The sequence below is a fragment of the Rosa rugosa genome, chromosome 4 (assembly GCF_958449725.1).
Source record: "Rosa rugosa chromosome 4, drRosRugo1.1, whole genome shotgun sequence".
NCBI classification, from domain to species: Eukaryota; Viridiplantae; Streptophyta; class Magnoliopsida; order Rosales; family Rosaceae; genus Rosa; species Rosa rugosa.
In genome coordinates, this window is record NC_084823.1 from 6,595,732 (window position 1) to 6,618,817 (window position 23,086).

At 36.6% G+C, this 23,086-nt stretch overlaps 2 protein-coding genes and 1 long non-coding RNA gene across 5 annotated transcripts; all 3 read right to left on the reverse strand.

The window, feature by feature from the left end:
• Positions 1-987: 987 nt before the first annotated feature.
• LOC133742274 (uncharacterized) lies at positions 988-1,916 on the reverse strand. The gene is made up of 2 exons (XR_009862464.1): positions 1,711-1,916; positions 988-1,482 (listed from the first exon to the last, which is right to left on the reverse strand). It is a non-coding gene; the product is annotated as an uncharacterized LOC133742274 (long non-coding RNA).
• Positions 1,917-2,954: 1,038 nt separating this feature from the next.
• Positions 2,955-4,695, reverse strand: LOC133744232 (probable thylakoidal processing peptidase 2, chloroplastic). The gene is made up of 7 exons (XM_062172372.1): positions 4,683-4,695; positions 4,369-4,445; positions 3,877-4,050; positions 3,579-3,647; positions 3,397-3,465; positions 3,205-3,291; positions 2,955-3,032 (listed from the first exon to the last, which is right to left on the reverse strand). Exons 1-7 carry the CDS (start codon positions 4,693-4,695, stop codon positions 2,955-2,957), a joined length of 567 nt encoding a protein of 188 aa, XP_062028356.1.
• LOC133742273 (uncharacterized) lies at positions 3,912-18,780 on the reverse strand. 3 transcript variants are annotated; one of them, XM_062169946.1, is made up of 25 exons: positions 18,489-18,780; positions 18,152-18,317; positions 14,081-17,669; positions 12,530-13,987; positions 12,364-12,446; positions 11,912-12,007; positions 10,582-10,750; positions 10,362-10,504; positions 10,208-10,294; positions 9,793-9,978; positions 9,100-9,267; positions 8,338-8,458; positions 8,171-8,240; positions 7,543-7,630; positions 7,314-7,434; positions 6,938-7,131; positions 6,741-6,849; positions 6,197-6,243; positions 6,022-6,102; positions 5,433-5,760; positions 4,955-5,125; positions 4,698-4,761; positions 4,369-4,445; positions 4,217-4,277; positions 3,912-4,050 (listed from the first exon to the last, which is right to left on the reverse strand). In XM_062169946.1, exons 4-18 carry the CDS (start codon positions 12,555-12,557, stop codon positions 6,200-6,202), a joined length of 1,707 nt encoding a protein of 568 aa, XP_062025930.1. In that variant the 5' UTR covers positions 12,558-13,987; positions 14,081-17,669; positions 18,152-18,317; positions 18,489-18,780; the 3' UTR covers positions 3,912-4,050; positions 4,217-4,277; positions 4,369-4,445; positions 4,698-4,761; positions 4,955-5,125; positions 5,433-5,760; positions 6,022-6,102; positions 6,197-6,199. The 3 variants fall into 3 exon arrangements, with proteins under 3 accessions (XP_062025930.1, XP_062025931.1, XP_062025932.1); XM_062169947.1 differs by lacking the exons at positions 12,530-13,987; positions 14,081-17,669; XM_062169948.1 differs by lacking the exons at positions 12,364-12,446; positions 12,530-13,987; positions 14,081-17,669; positions 18,152-18,317; positions 18,489-18,780 and having other exon boundaries at positions 10,582-10,737; positions 11,912-11,996.
• Between the last annotated feature and the right edge of the window lie 4,306 nt (positions 18,781-23,086).

Genomic DNA, 23,086 nt, shown 5'->3' on the forward strand with positions numbered 1-23,086 from the left:
AGATTTGTCTAGTACCATAAAGGAAAACAAATCATCATGTCTATAATGATTCAGAAACCCTCCTCAATACCTTTGTTTGAAGGGCACAATGGACAGTTGGACACCCTCCATAATACATATAATACATTGCAAATTCTGTACAGGCAGAATCAAAAGGAATACTGCAGTGATATATATAATTCAAGCCATGCTGCATATGCCATCATGGCTTCATGGTTCATAGCTTTTCCAATGATTCAACACTACAGTTACATGTTTCATAATATAACCTAACTTTTTGGTCATGAGTACAGGATATGAATTAGCACTATCTGAGGTAGCCAACTGAGTATGCGCATAAAAGTAGAATATCTGCAATTGTATTTTATTAATTATGAAGACTCTTATGGCAATATCAACAATCATGTCCATCCATCAGAAAGATTTATCCAGGACTAGTATGAGCCAAGGCTCCTAGCAATATTGGGAGATGGGAAAGTAGGAGGATTACAAGAATTACAGTATCTGAGTTTGATTAATCGTTTTAACCTCCATTACCTTTACCATACTCCTTGGGTATTGACATTTGGTACACCTTCCAGATTCACATGAGTGACCACAAAACATGCCCGTGCTTGTTGTCCGCTCAATTGTTCTTCCATTAATAGTTTCAACTTTCAACTTTCAACTTCACAGTATACATCATCACAAATTAGCTGCAATGCTGGAAGAAGTCTCAGGTTAAGGCATGAATTGGTCAGATCATAATATTAGCAGCATTTTATTCTTAAAAAAATAGTAGTGCCACTAGCCCACAAAATAAAATTCATGTTACTGCAAACTCTTCAACACTCTGACTGCATCTTTGGTGTAGTGTTGGAGAACAGACACTGAATGAAGTGTATCTCTTCCTAGTTCGAGAACAGAAATCAGCTGTGTGTATCATCATAGTCAATTAGTCACACACCACAGTACAATTGTTGCTAGTGAATTGCTTAGAAAAGTAAATGATTGTATAAAAAAGAATATCATTGATTTTGTATTGTTGGTTTGTACATTTGGTTTGCTTTAAATTGTTTGATGGCGGTGCAAAAATTTAGGTAAGATATATTTGATTTGAAAGGGTATTGTGAAGAGAGATACAATAGAATATTCATTTGGTGTTGCTGTTGCTTGCTGGTTCTTCGAATGCAATTTCTCTAAAAGAAGAGCTTGTCTTACTCCGTCAGCAATCATGATAACCATATGTCGATTTTCTTCAGAGTTCTATTTCAATGTGGTTACTCTGCGGGTGTATTATCAATATGATTAATACTACATTTACAGACATTAAACACATTATATCTCTACTTTGCGGGTGCATTTGCCAAACACAGGCTAAGCAAAAATTGTCTATATTTGCAATTAGAACACCAGCTCCTTCGGTGTGAATTGTGTATCATGTCAGTTTCATCAGTTGGAGTAGTTACCAGCTCCTTTGGAATCTGATTTGAGATGTTGTCACTGGAAGTCAGAAATAATCATGTCAATATGAAATTAAGTTGACTGAAGGATGAGGTTTCAAGATGTCTAATATAAACATTGAAATTTAAAATTTTGTCTACTCTAACAAAGAAAAGAAAAATCTGTCTCTGAAAGTCACTGAATACCACAGAGAAAAAAAAAATCACTTTGAATTCAGAAGAAAGACCACAAATTCAATAAAAACAGAGATTCAATTACTTGACAAACCTAGTGAGCAGTGTCTGGGAATAATAATGTTGAAACAAATGCAGATGCAAAGCTATCCTTTTCTTGTCTTGGCAAGGACAGTTCCAACGCTTCGGGCGGGTAAGCGTTCCTCTGCTGAATCCTCCTGACAGTTCAAAAAGATTAAACTGCAAGTGACTTGTACACAACCAATACTAAAATAAATCCAGCACAAAGAGTATAAGGGTTGCATACCTCAGGAGCTTTTGGCGGTCTTCTTATTGTGTGCAAGAAATTTCCTAAATGCATCATTAAATATTTCTGTGGGCTGAACTCTGAACAAAATAATAATCGCTTAATGCATGTCTACAATGAGTAAGAAACAGACGAAATGCGATATTCAAGTTTAAAATGAACATATGGAGACCTTGATATCCCAAGATTTGAAATTCATTGGCAGCTTTCGCCTTGTTCTTGGATTCCATGAGCAAAGCATAAGATATGTAAAACTCAGAATGTGTCTTTCCAATCTCATTTTTTAAACATTTTAAATCTTTGAACTATATGATTAAGAATTAAAAATTTAGGAGGGATATCAGCAATGATGAAGGGGAATACTGGATTCATATTTTCATACTTCAAAATAGATTTGGAACTATTCCTAGACCTCTGCTATCCTATAAAGGTTCAAGAGAGGCAGAGAAGCTGCTTGTAATATTTATTTAAAGAATTGTAGAAAAGTTAATTCACATAAGTTTCATGCTTTTACTTATTAGTAAAGTAACTGAGCACATTGATATGAATCACTCATATTAGTGGTTAGAGTTATTCAACTTTGGGCATTTATTTGCCAAAGATCAACTCAAAGACTATTCAGCCAAATGCAGTAATTGTATGATGATCCTATAAGCAAACAAATCCAACAGAACAAAGTTTAATCGCTTTTAAGAGCTTGGAAAACCAATTTTCACATATGGCTCAGTAAATTCGACAGCTTTTCAAAGTTGAAGTAACTTATGTTGCAGAAGATGCCACATGGAATTCAAGCTGGGTACATACAGATCAGTCTAAACCTCTAATTAGCACCTTTCACTCTAGAACAAACTACAACACTACCAAACAAAACACAGTAAACAGATCAATTCAATGCACAGAGACTGGTAGTAAAATACAAAGGAAATACCTCTGACCCAGAAGCAAAAATGTTTAGTGGGGATAATCAAAAATAATACTGAGAGTTGAAATTACCAGTTATGAGAGTCAACTGTTGTTGCGGTTGTCCCCCATCACAAAGACATACGCTTCTGAAATGAGCAGCGTGAATCAAGCAAAACAGGCAACATAGTCCTCGTAAGTAATTGAACCTGTTATTATATGCAACCAACTGAATAAAAAGAGAAGCAAGAACAGGAACCTACAAAACCTGTTATTATATGGAACCAACTGAATAAAAAGAGAAGCAAGAACAGGAACTTACAAAACCTGTTATAATATGTAACCAACTAAATAAAAAGAGAAGCAAGAACAGGAACTTACAATTGGTTCCATTTTATAGGCAAGAGGCTCCAATATGTAATTTTCATTTTCAATTTCACCATTCACCAACAATTTCCCATCATGTACCTATTGCACAGAACCACATGAACATTAGAAAATATAATATAAATTCTACTTCTTTCACATGAATCCAGTTAATGCACGCAATAACCAAGAAAATCAAAATCTTACCTCAACATAATCTCCACCCCTGGCCACAATTCTTTTTATAAATACATTGCCCGAGCTAAAGCCAATTTCCTGCATATTGCACAGAATACCCAAGGAGCAAGTGTCAACAACACATATCACAAAGTTCTTAAAAACAACAAACAGCAATTCACTATTAATATATAAAATGTTATACACATTACCTGCAAGATTGGAGGTGCCTTGAAAATCACTATATATGAAACCTCAGGCTTTCTAAAGAGATATGAAACCTGACACCAAAACAGAAGCAGGGATTTCTCAGATAATATACAAAACATATAATCTGGTTGAGCGTATAAAATCGAATTTCAAACAGTAAGCAATATCTCCACTAACAATATGCTCTATGAATCAACTACCAATAATTATTATTCACTTAAAGTTCACACCAATACATATGAATTAAGAACCATTCCGCAAATTCGAGATTAATGATGAACTGATTTGAACATTACTGACCTTCTCAGCTAAAACACGATCACCCACATCAAGAGTCGGGTACATAGAAGTGGAAGGACTGGACCTAGGCTCGGCCAAGGAGCCAAGGAGGACCAAAACAGCCCGCTGACAGTCACAGACTATCTTTTGGAGGAGATTTAGTCCGCAATTCTCTATTCCCACCGCTTCCCACACCTTGAATACAGAGATTATGATCATAATCAATAATCACAAAAACCATGCAAACACAGGAACCACAGGAAACCCAAGAACTCAAGCAACATGAAATCTGTCACACTCTATGTCAAGACTAAAACTTAAAACCATAATCTGACATAACCGAAGAACACTCAAGCCTTACCAAGAAAGATAAAATGTCATCCTATAATCTTCAAGTTTGCACTTTTCCACACCCACAGTAACTTTATATATATTAGCAAGAAGAACAAAATTAATAAGTTTATAACCTTTGAAACAATAGCATCAATTTCATCAATTGCGCCTAGAAATTACCTTCACCCGTAGATTTTTGGCGTCTGCAGCTCCACCGTTTTCCCCAATCAGCCCAACCAACCGCCCAGAACCTCTATCTGCAATCAATCAAATACAAATTCCTCTAAAGAACCAGACTTTCGAATCAAATAGTGGGCAGCGAAAACCTAATCAAACCAATCAGCCCCCACTCTCTATCAATTCAACTCAGAAATGAAAGAAACCGATCAAATTAAACAGACCCAGAACAAAGTTCAGAGTATTTGTGCTCTGAAGCTAAAGCCCCATCAGAACACACACAATTTTCAACTAATCACTTAAAGAAAGAAAAATACCACCAAATACCATACCTGTTCCACTTGTTTTCAACCCAATCTTCTCGTCACAAACTGGACCCAATCAAAATGCAAATCACTGGATATAAAACAAAAATGAAGCAAACACCGATTATAACCACTACAAAACTGAAAAACACACATAACAAAAATTGTTAAAAAGGAACATAAATATATATAAAAAGTGAGAAGTAATCTCCTATCTTGACTGAGGTTTACAGCCTCCTATCTTAACTGAAGGCAGACATTATCCAGGGATGTTTAGTATGTACCATATTAGTCCTGGGCATCATTCTCTTCCTTCTCATCTTCATCAGCTTCTTCTTGATCCTCTTCGTCGTCTTTGTTATTCTCATATTTCTTTGCCAGTTTCTGATTTGATTTTGCACTCCTCTTCGGAACCTTCTTAGTTCTCTTCAGCCAAGAACAAACTGCAGCCTCACCTGAGAAAAAAGATTGGCTAGATATTCAAACAATGCCCAACCAATGACCCGAAAATTCTCAGTGTGATCATATATCAGAAAATTATAAGAACTGCGCCTGCATGATTAATCAAACCAACATATATGCAACATTTGGAAGTTGAAAGCTCAGATAATTGCTTAATCCTACAGTACTCATTTGTATAATCAGCAAACAAAGATTGGTACATGTGCCCAGAAAATGAAAAGGAAAAACCATAAAACAGCAGATCCAAATTCTATCTCATTAAATACTGAATGTGTAAAGTTCAAAGGGTTTTGATGCTACCTTGTACTTAAGGGCGTCTTGCACTTGATGAAATTCACAGGCAAAATCCGAGAACCAAAGATGCAAGAAAGAACTATTATTGTCTCCACTTTTAACAGTTAATTAGCTTTCTCAAATAAAAGAGCTTCCAAGTTACATTCGGACATGAATACACAGAAAAGCAGTTTCTTTTCATTTTGCCAATCTCAATTTAACAGAAAACTGTCACTTGGCAAAACGCAAGATGGAAGAGCAAATATGTATAAAGAATTGCCATCACTAATTCAAGATCCATTCCAAGCACCTTAATAGTAGGAAACTCAGATTTCACCACTTGTCTATTAAGCATCTGCATAAAAAAAAAATAAAAAAAATAAAAAACTCATCAAGGGGACTGCTCAACAACTTTGGGTAAACAACATGCATAAGAAACTACATTATGCATCATGTGGTGCAGATATCATTAAACTCCAACTACAGTGGAAAAAAATCACTGAAGGCAAGTTCTTTACGACTTATTAGTAATGCCGTACCTACATTTCAGTTCCAAATAATTTTTATTTTGCGACATAAGAGGATAATATCAGTTCATAGCTCTAAAGGGACTAACCTTGGGATCCCCGGAAGGAACCTTCAAGTGGTAGTTACAACCCTTGGGTTGAAGCTCACCAGCAAACTGAACTCATTGTTCCTATATCAATAAAAAAAAAAAAAAACTAAAATCTCCACTGCACAAAACTAAACCAATCAAAGAAACTAACAAATTTGTAAGCATATAGTTTTACCTCTCATTGCACTGCGACTGCGCACACTCGAAAGCTGAAAGCAAAATCTGTTCACAAATGGTTATAATAACCACAATAAGCAGAAGCTGAAGAAGACTGATAATCAAATAAAGGAATTAAGTTTATGAAGTTTGGAACAACCCCCAAAAATTCAACTAACAAGAAAAATTATCAAAATACTACTTAAGAAGTGGATCCTTCAAGTTAAATTTGCTCATGATGTTGCAATTTGGATATACAGTAAAATGCATGCTGATCACAAAAACATAAATAGATCTCTAATCTTTCTTTAAAAGAAAAAAAAAAAGGAAATTTTTAATTGTGGTAGTCAAAAGAAAAAGAAAAATCTAGTTTCGTATCAAAAATAAAAAGAATAAAAAGAAAAGAGAAAAAAATAAATAAGGATAGTTTATTGAAGCTTAGTTGAATTGGGCAATCCATTAAGACAATTCAGTCAAGGTTACTGTCATCTGACAAAGAAGTAGCATTTAGCAATATTTTATGTTCAGGATAAATGACTAAGTATGAGCATCAAAGAATTTACCCAAACGAGTTCTGTACTGTTTCTCACTGGTAGAAACCAGCTGTGAGACCTCCTGTTCTGAAGGCATTGAAAGTTGAAGAATCTCTCCATCCTCACCCCATATATCAACCTATTTGAGGAAGTCAGGATTAATATGGGATTTTATTAATGTATGCTAGTCTCAGGCATTATTCTTGTCTCTCAAGAAACAGGCATACCATGGCACCTCCACCAAGCAATAATTGCACATGCAAGCGACGGTTTGGCCTCTTCCAAGATCCTTCAGTTTTTGAAATTTTGAGAGTAAGTGTTGATGATTGAAGTTCAGCAACATAGTGTGTCAACAAGAATCCTCCTTCCAGGAATTCATATCCATCACCATCATCTTCATATATAACACCTTCAGCTTTCCCTGTATATGAAGAGAGAATTCATTAAGCTGCCAACTACAAATTTTTAGCCTACAAAAAGTTAGGAAAGGTAGATAGTATTTTAATTTAAAAATATTCAAACAGCCAGCAAACTAAATGTTACTGTAAGAAATTGATCAGGGAAGCAAACAATATAAACAAAATAACACAACTCAATTGTTACCATGTTCATTTAAAGCCACAAGGAGTGTCAAGTCATCTAATATATTAGATTCACCAACATGCTGATGAGGAGGACCCACAGGAATAATTGCTCCACCTTGCAAATATAATGCTGGTAAATCCTACAATAAACAGAAAAAAATTAAAAGGAAAGAAATGAGGGGCAAACAAGAGATTAACAATAAACAGACAAAATAACAAAGCCTATCAATATGTACAGAAATACATACTGGATGTGAATCATCAAAATCGAAACTCATCCAGATTCCTTTGGGCAATGTGCACTGCAAAGCATCCACCCCCCGACCAACTGCAGTGCTGATCATGATAAATAGGATGTCAAAGCAAAATTCCAGGATCCAAGACCAAATAAGGATTTCCAACTGACCCTCAACATTATCAGTGAGTTAATCTGTTAATGAAACTAGAAAAAATTAAACTATCTACATGCTGAAATGTATCCACAGGGTGCGTTTTTAAATTTACACTTCCCTAATTTCCCAATATGCAAAGGGAATAAAAGGTGGAAGTAACACTTAATATCTACCCATAATATTTGATAAACTCTGATCTTCACTTATGCAACAAAAAATGAATTGTTTGAAAAGAACCATATGACCTGTTGGATGAGGTATCTTTTATTGTCAGTATGTTTTTCTATAGAAAGGATTTACAGATTAGAAAAATAACACAGGAGATTGACCAGCCTTTCTCTTGATAAGTGATGTCAAATTCAGTCTCAGTTTGCTTAAGGCATAAACACAAGGTACAGATACCATAAAAGATAGAAGCCAGACTATAGGAATGCACAATCTACAACGACTTTCATACTGTAACACATAAGAAAGTGGTGAGAACCTTGCATACACAAGAACTGGACCCAACAAAAAAGAAGTCTCCAATTTACTTAAGCTGGTATCTTTGGGATCTGCACAAGAATCGGATGCCTGTAATTAGTGGCTTAACAAAGCACAGATTCACCTTCTCCAAAATAAGTCACAACATTCAACAGCATGGAATCCCACCAGCAAAAAATGTAGGACTTGCCACTGGAGTACCAGTCGTATGAGCCATATAGAAGAGAGTGTATAAATGAGATATAAGGCAGTAGCGCCTCCTCAATGCCAAGCGGCATACTTCTTCACACTAATATTGAAAAGCCAAGTTAGTTATGAGCAATAGCATGCAGAGTAGATCTAGATCTGAAAAAACAATAACAAACCTAGGAAGAAATAGTAGATTCCAGAAGTATAGAAGTGGATGCATGTCATCATTGTAAGTCATTCACTACTTGATGCCTAGGATTGGAAACATAAGATCTCGTCCAAACTATTGTCCTAGGACGTGTAGCCTCCTCCACTTACACAGTTAAACTTATCCAATGCCATACTTTCTACTACATCTCTAATAACTATCCTTAAGAAAAAGTTCTGATTACTATTGCAACTTTTTTATCCAAACTATAACCAACTCAATATTACACTCCAATGCATCCCTATACATGACAAAACCATCTCAAATGAATCTACCTCAACTTCTCTTAAATTGGTGCTACCCTCTACCCTCCCATGAAATCTTCATTCTTAGTCATCCCTCTTCAGGCTTTCAAGCTACTACAATCCTCTCCTTTATCCACACCTTCATTTAGCTCTTTAGAGATTTTAATGAAGACTAATGATAAGCGTGCACAGTAGTTATTAAAGATTTGTTTTATCCAATCATTATTTGATCAAGATAATTAAGAAACAACCACAAAAAAGAATTCATAATCCTCGAGCATGACCAACCTCTTCCCCAAAAGACCACGGCTCATGGTCAGCGGTGTCCTTTTCAGAGTGCCCATGGCAAAAGGGAAACAGAGAACCTATACCCACCCATCTTCCAAAAAGCTCAGGTGTTGCATTTCCAGCAAAGCCACCAATATCAGGCCCCGACAATGGCTGACCACTAAGTCCCTGAAAACAAACTAATAAGTATCTTATAGGAGTTGAATAAAGATAAGCAGCAAACTAGTTGATAAACAATTCTGTAGTTTTTCTTGAGTAACTGGTTGAAAGAAAGAACTTTTCTTCATCTATTTTAAAAACCAAACCAACCCTTTCAAGATTTAGAGGAAAGATCTTGAAATTGATAATATCAGAAAATATGAGAATACAGCCTTTTAAGAAAATATTAACATGGATATGTTTAGGGGGAAGAGAATGAAAAAGTATTAGGAATGATAATTGATGGTATATGGTCAACTACAGTGGGCTCTGATAATCAAGGGTTGAGATTAAGCCACTAAAATTACATTCATTTAATCTCAACCTTAAAGGGTGGGTGACCTGGAGTACATTTCTGGATGTAAATAATACTAATCTTGTAAGACCACAGATCATTTTTTGTACGAGAAGCTAACAAGAGAAGAGGCAAGGAAATCAAATTCAGGTCTACAATTTTTCTGCACTTTTGGAAACCAGACTAAAAGAATTACCTACCAATTGAAGTACCATGGGAATACTCATATGAAGGTGTTCCCAAGTTGAAAGATTGTCTTCGGTCCATGTTGCAGCATACCGCTGGCTACCAATAAATCCAGCTCTTGTGAGGACAAAAGGACGTTTCTTTGCATTACCCAATTTCATCCCTTCATAAGTTGATCTTGCCATCAGTAACCCATAGACCTAATCAGCAGCAAAATCAACAACTTTTGAAGTTCAGAAATTTATCATTGATGAGTGCAGCACACTGCAAAGTAGTGCAAACTGATAAAATAACATGAAGACACCCAGAAACTGGAGGAAATCAAGTTTCTAGCCAGGGTGGCACAGTGGAGCAAACTGTTCAACAACATTGAACCAAAAAATAAACTTAAAAAGCAAAAGCACAAGACTGGGGTTGAATAAATGATACATTGTGGTAGTGTGAGTGATTCTGGCAGCCTCCCAGTTCATCATCCCCCTTATGGATATTGCTCTCAGGCATTGTTTTTGTGACAACCTGAAGAAAAAAAAAATCAACACCAACTGAACAAATTGAAAGCACCATCAAGCAATTATAGAACTACCTTAAAAACAGCTGGTTCATTCATGTCATTCCATATACTATCAACACCATTACAAATGAAATCTTTGACTAAATTGGACCACCACGATCGAACTTTTGCCTGTGTAAAGTCTGGGAAAACACAAGGCCCAGGCCACACCTCCCCTGCAGATGGAAAGGAAATTGTAAGACGGTAAAATACTGGGTTAAAATTTCAAACCCAATACAAAGAGAAAAGTTACCAACAAAAGGTTTTCCATCTGCTTTCGAAATCCAGACATCAGTTTTAGAACCACTATCATACACAAAATAACCATCTTCCACTTTTATCCCTGGGTCAAGCATCCATATTGCCTTGAAACCATTTTGGTGGAGATCCTTCACCAAGGATTTTGGATCTTGAAAACAGTCCTGAAAGGTATTAGCATAATGACATTTCTTTGAAAGGAATAATATCCAATATTCACTCAATGTATAGAAAAAGAACCAACTTTATTAAAAAGGAAAAAAAAAAAAGAAGTGGAACAGCAATACAAATACAGTGACCACTGACCAGCAGTCCACCTAGAAACCACTTAACAAATCAACAGCATTGAATGAGATATAAGCCATCAAAAACAAAAGATGAAGAAACAGCTGGTTCCTATTAAATCCCAAATCCCATGACCCGCAATCTAAACATGACCCAAAAGAAATCCACACAACCTCCCCAATGGAATATGAATGTATGCCTAGGATTGAGCAATGTCTAATAAGGTAGAACTCAACCCGACAAATGAAACCAGAGAGCAGCTTCGTCAATACATGAACCAAGCTGATGAGCCAATAAGAAAGCTTCACATTAGGGATGATGATTTGCTTTGACATAAAGAAAACATATATATAATGAGATTCCACTTCAATGTGCTTAGTCCAATTAGAGAGTGGACAACTACATTACTAGCAATGGAAATTGGCTAACCGATAATATATTTGCAACTTCTAATTCCCAGCCATTATACCCAACTTGAGCACTCTAATGAGCAACCAGTGACAGAAACCAAGGCCTCATCTCAAATTGCTAGCTGAAGTTGATTTTTCGAGCCTTAGGCCGTGCTTAAGGGGCACAAATATCCCCTTTTTTAGACCTTTGGCATCCCTGCCAAGAGGAAATCATGCATCTTCTGACAGTAGGCTTTTCAAATTTGGGACGCGCGCAAGCTACATTGCTATTTAGTTGCATACCCTGTACACAAGGGGCCCGTGCTGCTTTTCCTCACTAATAGGCTGAGTTGCATTAAGATACCATATGCAGTCAACTCCTAGTTGTGGTTATGTACACTATATTCCCCCAAAGCTTTACTGATGTGGAATTTATGGGCATCACAGCCCCACAACACCTTTTGCTCTCTTGACAGTTATTCTCAAATTGAAGTTCTGGATATTAATTTCCAATCCTAAATGCATTAAAAGCCTCAGAAACTTTTACAAGATTATCACCTGAACAGAAGATTAATGATGACATTCCGGAAATGTACATAGGATGAAATCAATCAATTGCCGTACATCAAGAAACTTTAAAGGAAAACGTACCTTGTCAAAAGTGAAACAACATAAACCATCCATATAATCAATATCCATCCATATGACATCACAAGGAATCTTTTTCTCCCGAAAAGTTCTTGTAACCTGCAAATGTAAGTTGGTCAATGATCATGAAAATCGATTTACTGATGCACTTAAGGTTGGTGTTGTTGTTGGCGCTCGTAATTCGTGATTTAGGTGATATTAGTTCTCTGTCCCAGTGGACATCTTGTCCATCGTTTTGTACTATATCTATTTAAATTAAATTTTGTCTCCTATCAAGACAAGATAACCATACAAATAAATCAAAAAATGCTGATAAATTTGTAAGGTGACAGATTCTTACGTTCAAATATATAATGTGCAGGAGCAAATGAAGATTTTTTTTTTTTTTTTTGGGGGTGGGGGCATAAATACAGTAATAGAGAGAACCTAACTTGAGATAAATACCAACTACATACCTCTTGAACTCTCTTATCAGAGTCATAGCTCCAGCGACATTGTTGATAACCCAAGGACCACTTTGGGGGCATAAATACAGTACCTGGTGAAAAGAATTTCACTGATTTAAACAATTATACTAACAATAAATGATAAACAACTAACTGCACTTTATTCAAAGATTACCATGACTAATATACACGTACGTCTGCATTCACATGTTTGATGCATGCATTTACAGACAAACGTATAGTCTGTGTAATATATGCTGTATACAGTTCAATCTGATCTTTGATTATTCAATTTTCATAGGTTGCATACTTAAACAAATCACATAACATACAACTTCTTCAGGCTGCTATGTGTCTTCTCTTCAAGACCCTTCAATAGATATAACAGCCAATCAAATGTAATATATATATATATATATCCATCATATCTTATGTTACATTTATAATTCATGGTCAACCTTCAGTTATTAATGTAACAAGAAGGTTTTTTGAATATTAATGGTAACTGAGATATCAAGAGTCTGAAAATACAGCTATATCATTGTGACATTAGAGAAATTATAAGGAAACTTACATAAAAATACTACATGAAATATCAGAAAAGAATTACACCTATTGCAGGCACACGTTGAGAAATATCAAGGATACCATGGATATTGAAGATGATAGTACTCTTACAAATATCATCATTTCTATCAAATTAATATAGAACTGGACATAGAATTATAAAGTTGAAGACTTAAATGCAAAAACAACAGGAAGACTAATACCAATTAATTCCAGCCTTATATAGATGGAATGAAATCAAGGAATTAGCACGACTAAGGACGTTGCTTCCTGGTGTAGTAATATGTGTTTTGATTAATTACAACTCTCTTATCTGACTAAGGACATTGAACACCCAAAGTATACAACCATCAAAGAAAATAAAAAAAATAAACCAACAATTTTGCAAACACATGCAAATCATTATCAAACAACAGATGAATGGGTCAACACAATATATCAATCTGAATCATTGAAAAACTAATTGATAGTTATCAAAACACAAAACCATACAGATCATTCACAACTAATCTAATCTAAAGCCAAAACCATACAAATCAAATCAATTCACCAAATAACAAAAATTCATCCATAACTACAACACTCTGACATGAAAACTACAATCCATCAAGGAAACCTTACTATCATCTACTTCATTGAAAACCAATAGAGAAGAAAACCACAAATCAGATAATAGGACCCTAAACTAATAAGAAATGGAAATTGTAGAGAAAAGTAAAACTAAACTTCATTCATTTCAAGCCTACCGAATACAGATGAGAAACTGAGCTATATAGTCCCTTACAATCAACTCATCACTAGACCAAAATGACACCGTCAGCTTGCATAAATCAGTAACGGGTCATAAGGATGGGCTGGGTAGTCATAGTAAGCCCAATAGGAATTGGGGTCCTAACAACTCCACCCCTCTTCACTTGAAGCTTGACCTCAATCTCAAATATGAGAATTGCAAGCACAGCAACAATAATAGCTCTAGGCCAAGCAGTAAACACAAAGAGGTGAATCTTCAAGTGTTGAAGACTGAGAACAACATGATATCCACGACTCCTTTTCCAATCATTCAATCCTGCCAATTCTCCAAGAGTCTTATGATAGTAATTTAGTTGCTCTGACAATGAATTACACGTGACCAAGGAAAAACACAAGAATGCTGGCTCACCATGAGTTAATAAGCAGAGAATAAGATGAAGCCAACCAACAACACTTGTGTTCAACATCTCAACAACAGTGGTGTCAATGCAATGAAGAGCAGCAAGGCTATTGTCACCAAGATCATGGGCTAAGGTGTCAAGATTATCATCTAAATAAGTAGAGAAATCAAGGACCTGCAAAACGAAATTGAGAAACAATGGTTGTTCATCTTCTTCTGAATCTATTGGAATAATTACAAGTGCAGCACATTTTCCGTAGATCTCTTGCACAAATATTTTTTTCTTCCCATCATTTTCCATGTGCTCAGACCTGAAAAGTTTATCTAGCATTGGCCAAAACACATGCAATAGCACAAGCATACAACTATCTCCAGAATATGCACTCTGCCCTGATGTTACAAGATGGTTGAATACAGTTCCCATCCTGTAAATCACTCCAGCACCAGCATTCAAAATTTGTGTACAGGTGGCAGGTTTTTGTCAGAGGCAATGATTGTTATCAACAAATTTCCCAATAGCTTCAAAGCTAGAAGAAAGCAATCTAGCCAATAGGTTTCTCATTAATTCTTTGTTATAAATAGAACCACAGATCAGACTAACTGCACTAACAACTTCTTCCTCATCTTCCAAAGGTAAATGAATGTTCTCGAGACCCTCTCCTATCCCCATCAATATCTCCAAATTTGAAGGTTCATACATCACTGCAGAGGCATCTTCAAAAATTTTACGCCATGCAGATGCATAAGAACTCGAGGATAAGGTTTCTGATATTCCGGCAGCAAGAAATAACAACAAGGGTCTAGCAATTGTTTGAAAAACAGAGATCCACATAGAATAGGAGTCAACAACGTCTGCAAGAGATCTATGTAGAGTGCACATACTACCCTTAAGTTCATCCAAAGGCCTAATGGACCAAACCATCAACAGGATAATGACCAAGAAATCAAAGATTTGGCTTTTCTGTAGGATTACCTCCACGACCACATTAAGAGCAAATAACTTGATTTCCACATCCTTCCAAGATATTGGTGCAATTGCAGAGGCCCAACCACGAGAGAAACACTTCTGCACAAATGTAGTAGATCTTAAAAGCTGACAATTATCCACTAACAGCTCAACAAGAGTCGTTGTAAAATAAACAAGGCCATCAGGCAGCTCCGGTGTTCCTTGGTTGTCCTTGAACATAGAATCATCTTCGGTACAGTACTTAATTGCAGCAATTACTATAGATTTCCATCTTCCCCAAATGTCATCGAACATCATTCTAGCATTACCTTCCATCTTCTCAAACTTTTCAGCAAACAACAAACTCATTTTCTCCGATTTGTTCTCAAGAAGTAAACAAAGAATATCACCATTCAACCAGCTGTACAGATTACCAGCCAGTGTAGGAACTTTCTTTTTGCAATCACAGAGTAATAAGCAACAAATAAGCCATCGACGTACAGATACTTGATTTTTCTCATCAGTTTCCACTCTAAACACCCGGGACAGTAATATTTCCATCAATGACAAGGAAGTAAAAATCTGTCTATTATTTAACCCCCTATTAACCATTTCAGAACTACCAAGCGGTGCCATATCAATTAAATCAGTATCATAAGCCAACCCAGCAGCAACTAGAAAACTATCAAGAGTAGTTTCTCCAGTTGACCAGTTCTCAAACAATTTATCGACATCCCCATTCATTTTCTCAATCCTATCATCACGAGGCCAATTTTCTTCTTCAACTTTAGAGTTCAAGAGACTATGGTTATAGATCTTAATCATAGCAGACAAGAAACTCTCAAAAGCTCTTCTAACATCTTGATAATTGAAATTCAAAGTAGTGAATACCTGAGACAAAGAGGTTTGAGTCATTTTATATTTTGTGCCTTTATTGCTCAAGTGCTGAACAACTCTAACAGTAGCTTTTGCCAACAAATCATATTACAAGCTTGAAGCAAGTGATGCGATGCATGACACACTTTTCTTCCCCACGTTTTTCTGATTGGAGCTCAACTGAGACAAGAGAGCACCCAACAACAGCTCATGGTCGGTTGCCATAATATTGCCAAACTTATGAAGGGCATAACATAAGATATCAGGACATTCACATTTTATCTCTGTGTTCATTCCCCGGGCAGTACTTCCTTTTATCAACTGCGGTAAAATAGACCCAAGAATAGACTGTGCAAGTGATTTAGTAGAAACTTCAGCAACCATAGCCTTCATAGCTATGCTGGCAATGTCACGATGCTGATCCTTCTGCTTTAGCAATTTCTCACAAAGTTTATTTGTCATCTCCATTTGACCCTTAATGTCAAAGATGTGAGCCAATTCCCTAAGATGCTTCATGAGGCTTGATTTGTAATATGAGAATAATTGATCATGAGTTTCAACTAGGACAGATGCACTGATACAAATTTCATACACTGCAATTAGTTCCAGTATATCAGCTCTGCCAAATAGCTGCTCAGCGACTTGTTTTGCAAACTTAGTGAGTTTCAATGGTTCCAAAGAAACAGCACCGAGGGAACTATCACCAACATCTCTTCTACTTGTTTCTTCCTTGATTCCAGCATTAATGTCCCTGTTCTCCAATGGCATCAACAAACCACACAAACAATTGAACAGATTCTCCAACATCTCCGCCTCGTCAAAGCTCTTGGGGTCCTTGGACTGGTACATAGTTTCCAGCAATGCCTCTTTTTTAATGCATAGTCTGCTTCCTTCATCATCAGTAATCACTTCTTCATCTGAATCTGTCACAATTTGCCCATCAACGCTCTGAAAATCATCACTATAACTTTCACCGTCAACATAACTCTCTGTACTGTCATTTTCCCCTTCATCCTCATTATCATCTTCACCATAGGCATCTTCAAGTTCTTTTTCCTCTCTCTCATGGAAATCGACTCTTATATTTCCAACTGAATTATGATTATGGGATACCAGTTCCCCATACCCTGCAGAAGAACCATCTCTAAAGCTAGTATGTTGAAAGCAATGTGTTTGAGCATCATTCCTCCACATTATACTGGTGGCAACATCACTACCGTAACTATCAGAAAATTTCACTCCAGTAAAACCTCTAGCAATATTTTTATCAACATTTAACACAAGTTCTTCGGTCATCACCGCTGTAGTAGTGTGCTCACTATGATTTCCATTAACAAAAGCAGTCGTAAAATTCTTATTCAAGCCCAAAGTAACTTCATGAGGACTAAGTTTTAAGTTGGGTTTTTCAGAAATCGGTATACCTCTCGATGACGCCGACAACGTTGATGACGAACCATTAGCTACTGTAAGAGTGACGGATCCTGCAGGTAATGACCCAAACTTCAATGGACTCGAGGCCGATTCAGTAACCGGATCTTAAAAGCCCTGAATGAGGATTGCCTTGCGCGGATGGCCTCAAAAGAATCCTGCATCTCCAAAATCCTCGGGTCCATTTGATTTTCATGTACTCGGTCAGGTGCCAGTGAAATTGGACGTTGTTGCTCATAAGCAGGAGGTGGAGGAGCAAATTGGTTTGTGGGAAAAAGCACTTCATCAAAATTGGATAAAATGGTTCTTAACATATAGAAAAAATCAGAGTTGGTTTTGGGTAATTTTCTGGTAAAATAACGAACTCAGTACATCAAGTATAAGACATATATATATACACGTAAGTACAGATTTATTCTCTTGTTAGATAACGGCATGCTATGATGTCAGACTCACAATCTGGAATAGATCAGGTACTTATTTGCCTAAACAATGTCCCAGCTACTTTAGGTTAACAAACACCAGCACACTAAAAGAACTAGTCTAACTCTATAGTCTGGCTTATTCTTAACCATCAAAGTTGATCACAGAAATAAATCAATACATTCTTCAATCTCATCCCAATGACAGAGTTCTAGAATCCACCAAACCGCATGCACAAAACAAGGGCATTCAATCTCTTGTACGAAATTACTCAAAAGAGTCAACATTTAACTTTCCATATTTCTAAAACGTCAGCTACATGCTTACAACAAGACCATATCAACTTGGATGACATGCAAACCAAATTAACTCATCTACCAATTTAGCACCCACAAGATACTACTTACCATCAACCAGAACTATGTCTCAAACCTCCACATCATTCACAAAGTCATCATAGTTTACACTAACGGTATCTTTGGTGCTAACTCCTCTTCTAATTGTAAAGTTAAGCTCTTGTCCCTCTGTAAGCAGAATTGGTTGTGGTACATCTCCACTCCTAACCTCAGGACCCTACATGAAGAACAAAAAATCATATAACAACTATAACCTCAAAATTTGTATAAGAACCAAAATAGAGGTAGAAGAATAAAGATGATATACTAAAGACCCCGAGCTCCTAACTACAAGCTCATTACGATATGAGCAGGTAAAGAACGAGAGAAAAATGTAATGTGAATGTACCTTGGTTTCCAGTATTATGGCTATAACCTTGTCTTTGAATAGAGAGTTGTATTCTTTGACAAGATCAATAGTTTTCTGGTGCGACGTATGGTCCCCATGAGACATTTTCAAACGCACTACATTCATCCCAGTTTCTGCAAGTTTCCATATCATTTCACGTGAGCTTGTGGAAGGACCAATTGTACAGAGAATCTTAGTTTTTCTTCGACCACTTGCAAATGCCCTTCCCTGACCCACTTGGTAATCATCATCAGACTGAATTTCATAAGTCGAGTTCACCCCCCTGAAACAAAGCAACAACATTTCAGGATTACGTCTTCAATACATTCACAACTGATACCCTTCAATGCACTCTCATGGCACACCTTGCCTCACCACACACCATATACAAAAGTTAGGCCACTCGACAATTCAACTAATACAAAGACCTGTATATATTTGACAAATTAGTATCCAAGTTTCTTCATTTAGCCTAAACTTTCTCAGAGCAAAGATCATAAGACACTAAGAACAGAGGTGGTTCGACCCTGCTTCAAGTAAGAGATACACTTTCTGCTAACCATGATCTCACATTTCGAAAGTTTCAAACTTTCAACAGTCTATGCAAGCAAACAATTTTAGGGTTTTAAAATAAAAATAGAAATAATTTCAAAAAAAAATAATAAAAATTGGTTTTTTTTTTTTTTTTTTGAAAGGATAAAAATTGGTCTTTTAATAAGACTTAAGAGTTAAGAACAAAGAGAGATGGAAGCGAGTTGGAACTTGGAGGGGCTTCTGTGAGTGGAGAGCGGCTTCTCCAGAGTGGCTCCATGGCTGTGCGTTAATTGGTCAAGAAAGAGAGGGCCAATTTCCTAAATCCTAATCCAACACGGAGAAGAGCAAATATTCTCCTCAGGGGCAGTTTCGAAAATTAACATTCCTAAATCCTAATCTGCAAGGGAGTGCCGAATCCTCTATCTATATATAGTCAGTCCCCCAGACTCTCCTCCTCATTCCTAAAAAAACAAGACTCCCCTTCTCTTTCCTACCCTACATTAATTCATCAGTCCCCCAGACTCTCCTTCTCATTCCCAAAAAAAAAAACTCTCCTTCTCATTCCCAAAAAAAAAAGACTCTCCTTCTCATCTCGAGCAAGTTTCCTACTCTACATTAATTCAATTAAAATGGCAAATTCTTGTTTCATGAGCCTAGAAGACCTTGATGTCGGTGTTGTGATGGAATTCCTGCAAGTATACAGGGTGGATGTAGTATAGTAATGGAAGAAAAGGGGTTGTCGTTCCCACGAGGATATTAGTTCACTTCACAATATGAAAAACCTACGTTAATTAAACGAAAAACACACAAAACAATAAGCACAAATCAACTAAGACACACACAATGACTCAAACTTATGATTTTCACGGTTTTGAAAGAGTTTATGATAATGGGAAAATAACTTGAAAATAAAAACTTAAAAAGTGAATCTAAATAAACTGAAATTGAAAAGAGTCTATAATGATTGAAAGTAAGAATATGATGATGATGAGCCTAGGGTGTCGGAATCAACCACAAGCAATCTTATCTACGTTTTGAACCAACCAATGGATTCTTTCGTTTCTTTTAGATAACAATTCCCGTATCTAAGTTCAGGTACGACACTTAGACCATAGTTTTCCTTAAGTGTATGATTCTCTCCAGGTACGGCAGAGGTCGTATGTCCTAGCATGCAGTCTATCCAGGTACGGCATAAATTTAACATATAGGACTCATTACGTTCTAGAAAACGAGGGAATCATGCAAACCATTACTTCAGGTACGACAATAATGTAATTCACAATTCTTTATCTCATGAAGCTAATTTGAATTATATTGCAGGTACGCCTCAAATTCATCTTCTGATAACTAGATGCAAAGCCCTAAAGGTCGCGAATCAATAGAACTTTAACATAAGCACAATTCAAGCAGAGATTAATAATTTATCAAAAAGAAACTATTAATCCATCAATTGAATATCAAAACATGTAAACAATCATGCTAGGGCCTCATCCTAGCCCTAGAAAAGGAGTTTAGCTATTCATGTTCAAAGAAAACATAATAGAAAATCTTAAAAACATAAAAGAACTTGTTGAATGGAGATGGAAGGTGAACACGTGATGGCAGCAGCTTTCTTTGATGAAAATCTGATATTGAATGGTGGTTCCTTTATCTTGACACATTCTCCTTTTATAAGGTGCAACTTTTCCTTCTTGCTTTAGGCCTCTGGAACTCCTTAATAACTTAGCACAAAAGAAAGGTGATGTGGCACCCTAAAATTCCAAGGAAACATATGTGTGGGCTCTCAAACGGTCCATAATGCTAGATCAATCTTCTCAGAATTTTGCTAAGTCATTCAGGCCTTGAAAACTCGAGCTCTTGGAAACACGTCGCAGATCCGCGTATCGACTGAACTGCTTGTACTTAAACGGCCATATCTCTCTCTAGGAATATCGAAATCACGAACCGTAAAATTCTCCAGAAACTAGACATTCAGGGCTTTCCGTGCATATAAGGCTCGTCTTCTGGTTGTCTCTGGATCAGTACAGTTTAATCCTCAAAGTTAGCCATTCTGCAGAGGCTGCTTCAGTTTTTAGGATTGCAAAGCACCTTCAATCCTTTTCCTCTCGTTTTCCTTCTTTTTCTCATCCTTGCTCTTCATACCTATAAACACACTAAACTAAGTAAATGAACCATAAATAAGGAGAACTAAACATAAAAACCAAGATTAAGAAGCACAAAAATATTGGAAAATATAAGCATATCATGTTGTGAAGACCTTCCACCCCACTGATTCTGATTTAGTGGGAACCTATCTCTACAACAGAATCAAATCCCCAACCCCAATTGGAGGAAAACAAACATTCCCGGAGATTGAAATATATGGCACCACAGGTTTACCACCATGGGATATTTGGAGAATTTATGAGCCTTCCAAATTTCCACATCAAGATTATATCTATTTCTTCTCCCGGGTCAAGAAGTTGGGTTCCCGCTGTTCTCGCAGAATTGGCTGCCATGGGGGCACATGGAGCGAGACGGAAGCTGCTAAACCTGTCTATGTCAGTGGAATTGAAGAGCCTTATGGGAAACTAAGGAAGTTTAGATACGAGAACAACAAAGACAAGGGCTTTGAACACCATGCTGCTTGGTTGATGGATGAGTACACCATCAACCAAGCACCCGATCTGGCTTTGTGCCGACTCAAAGTCAATGATAAAGGAGCTGGAGGAAGAAAAAAGAGGAAGAAGAGTTCTGATGAGACTAATGAGGACGAGAATCACAGAAAGACAAAGAGAGTTCAAGTTCAAAACAACACGTGTGAGCAACAAATGGGAATTGCCTCATTTAGTAGTACACAGCAACGGCCCCCACAATGTGATGATCATGATTACTGTATGGATGAGAACCTACTGTTCTCTCCAACTGGCTTGGTTGATGATTATCATGACATTTTCAATAGTGATGAGTTTTTGGCTTCTCTTGATCAATGGTATGAGGAACAACTTTCGGATTCTTCACTACTAGTACTACCGCAACAACAAGTAGAACCTAACAACAGTTGCGAGGAACAACAACACCAACAAGATGAGCAGAAACTGTTGCCTTCTCCCTCTCTTGTTCACGAGCAGCAGCTCTCTGGTGGTTTTCATCTGATGGTTTGTGGTTATGATATTTCACTCGATACTCCCTACTTGCAGTCTGACGAATTTTATGGATTTGATCAAGATCAGCCTAAAGCACTGTGAGTATTCTGAGGTCAGCATCAGTATTTGGATAATTGACCACATGCATTCCTCAACTCTAACTTCTTCCTCCCCTCGAGGCAAATTCTTTTGGCAGCCAAGTTCAATGAATTGGCTGGACTACTACTTGTATATTTTAGTTTTAGCTAGGGAGATCTTTGTAGATTTATTTTTCATTCTGAACACAGTAATTAATTACTAGTTACTATACTACACTCTAATCTAATTTCTCTTCAAGGAAGTCAAATACTTTGCATTTGCTTTTCACTCTTTAGTTGGCTGTTACATTTGATCTTTGTAATGTAGTGTGTACATGTACTGCAGCATTTTCAGTAACACAAAAAATTATGAATCATGTTCAAAGTGAATCTCAACTGAAACGAAAGATCTACTTCTGGCCAATTCAAGATCACATCTTGCAACTAAAGTAATCCAGATTATTGTTTTCTGCTTATATTTTCTTCCAGTAGTAGTTTCAACTTTATATACCTGAATTCTATAGTCTCAGGTGGTCGAGGTATCGAATAAGGCATGAATTAGAAAGCAACGTTGTCCTCTTACAACTACTAGTGCCTACTACCAATAAACTTCATATTACTATCTGCTACGACTGAATTGCAATAAAACAAATGCTGGGCCATTTATGAGTATACTACAAGTAAAACTCTAGGACAGAGGTTTCTACCATATTCTGATGCTTAGAAATATTGAATACACTTAGAGATCATGATAAAAGACAAAAGAAGATGAAATTGCTATATATCCAATTATTATCCATAAATACAGAATATTACAGATGATGAAAGCTGAATGCTGATATAACTATATAAGATAACCAGG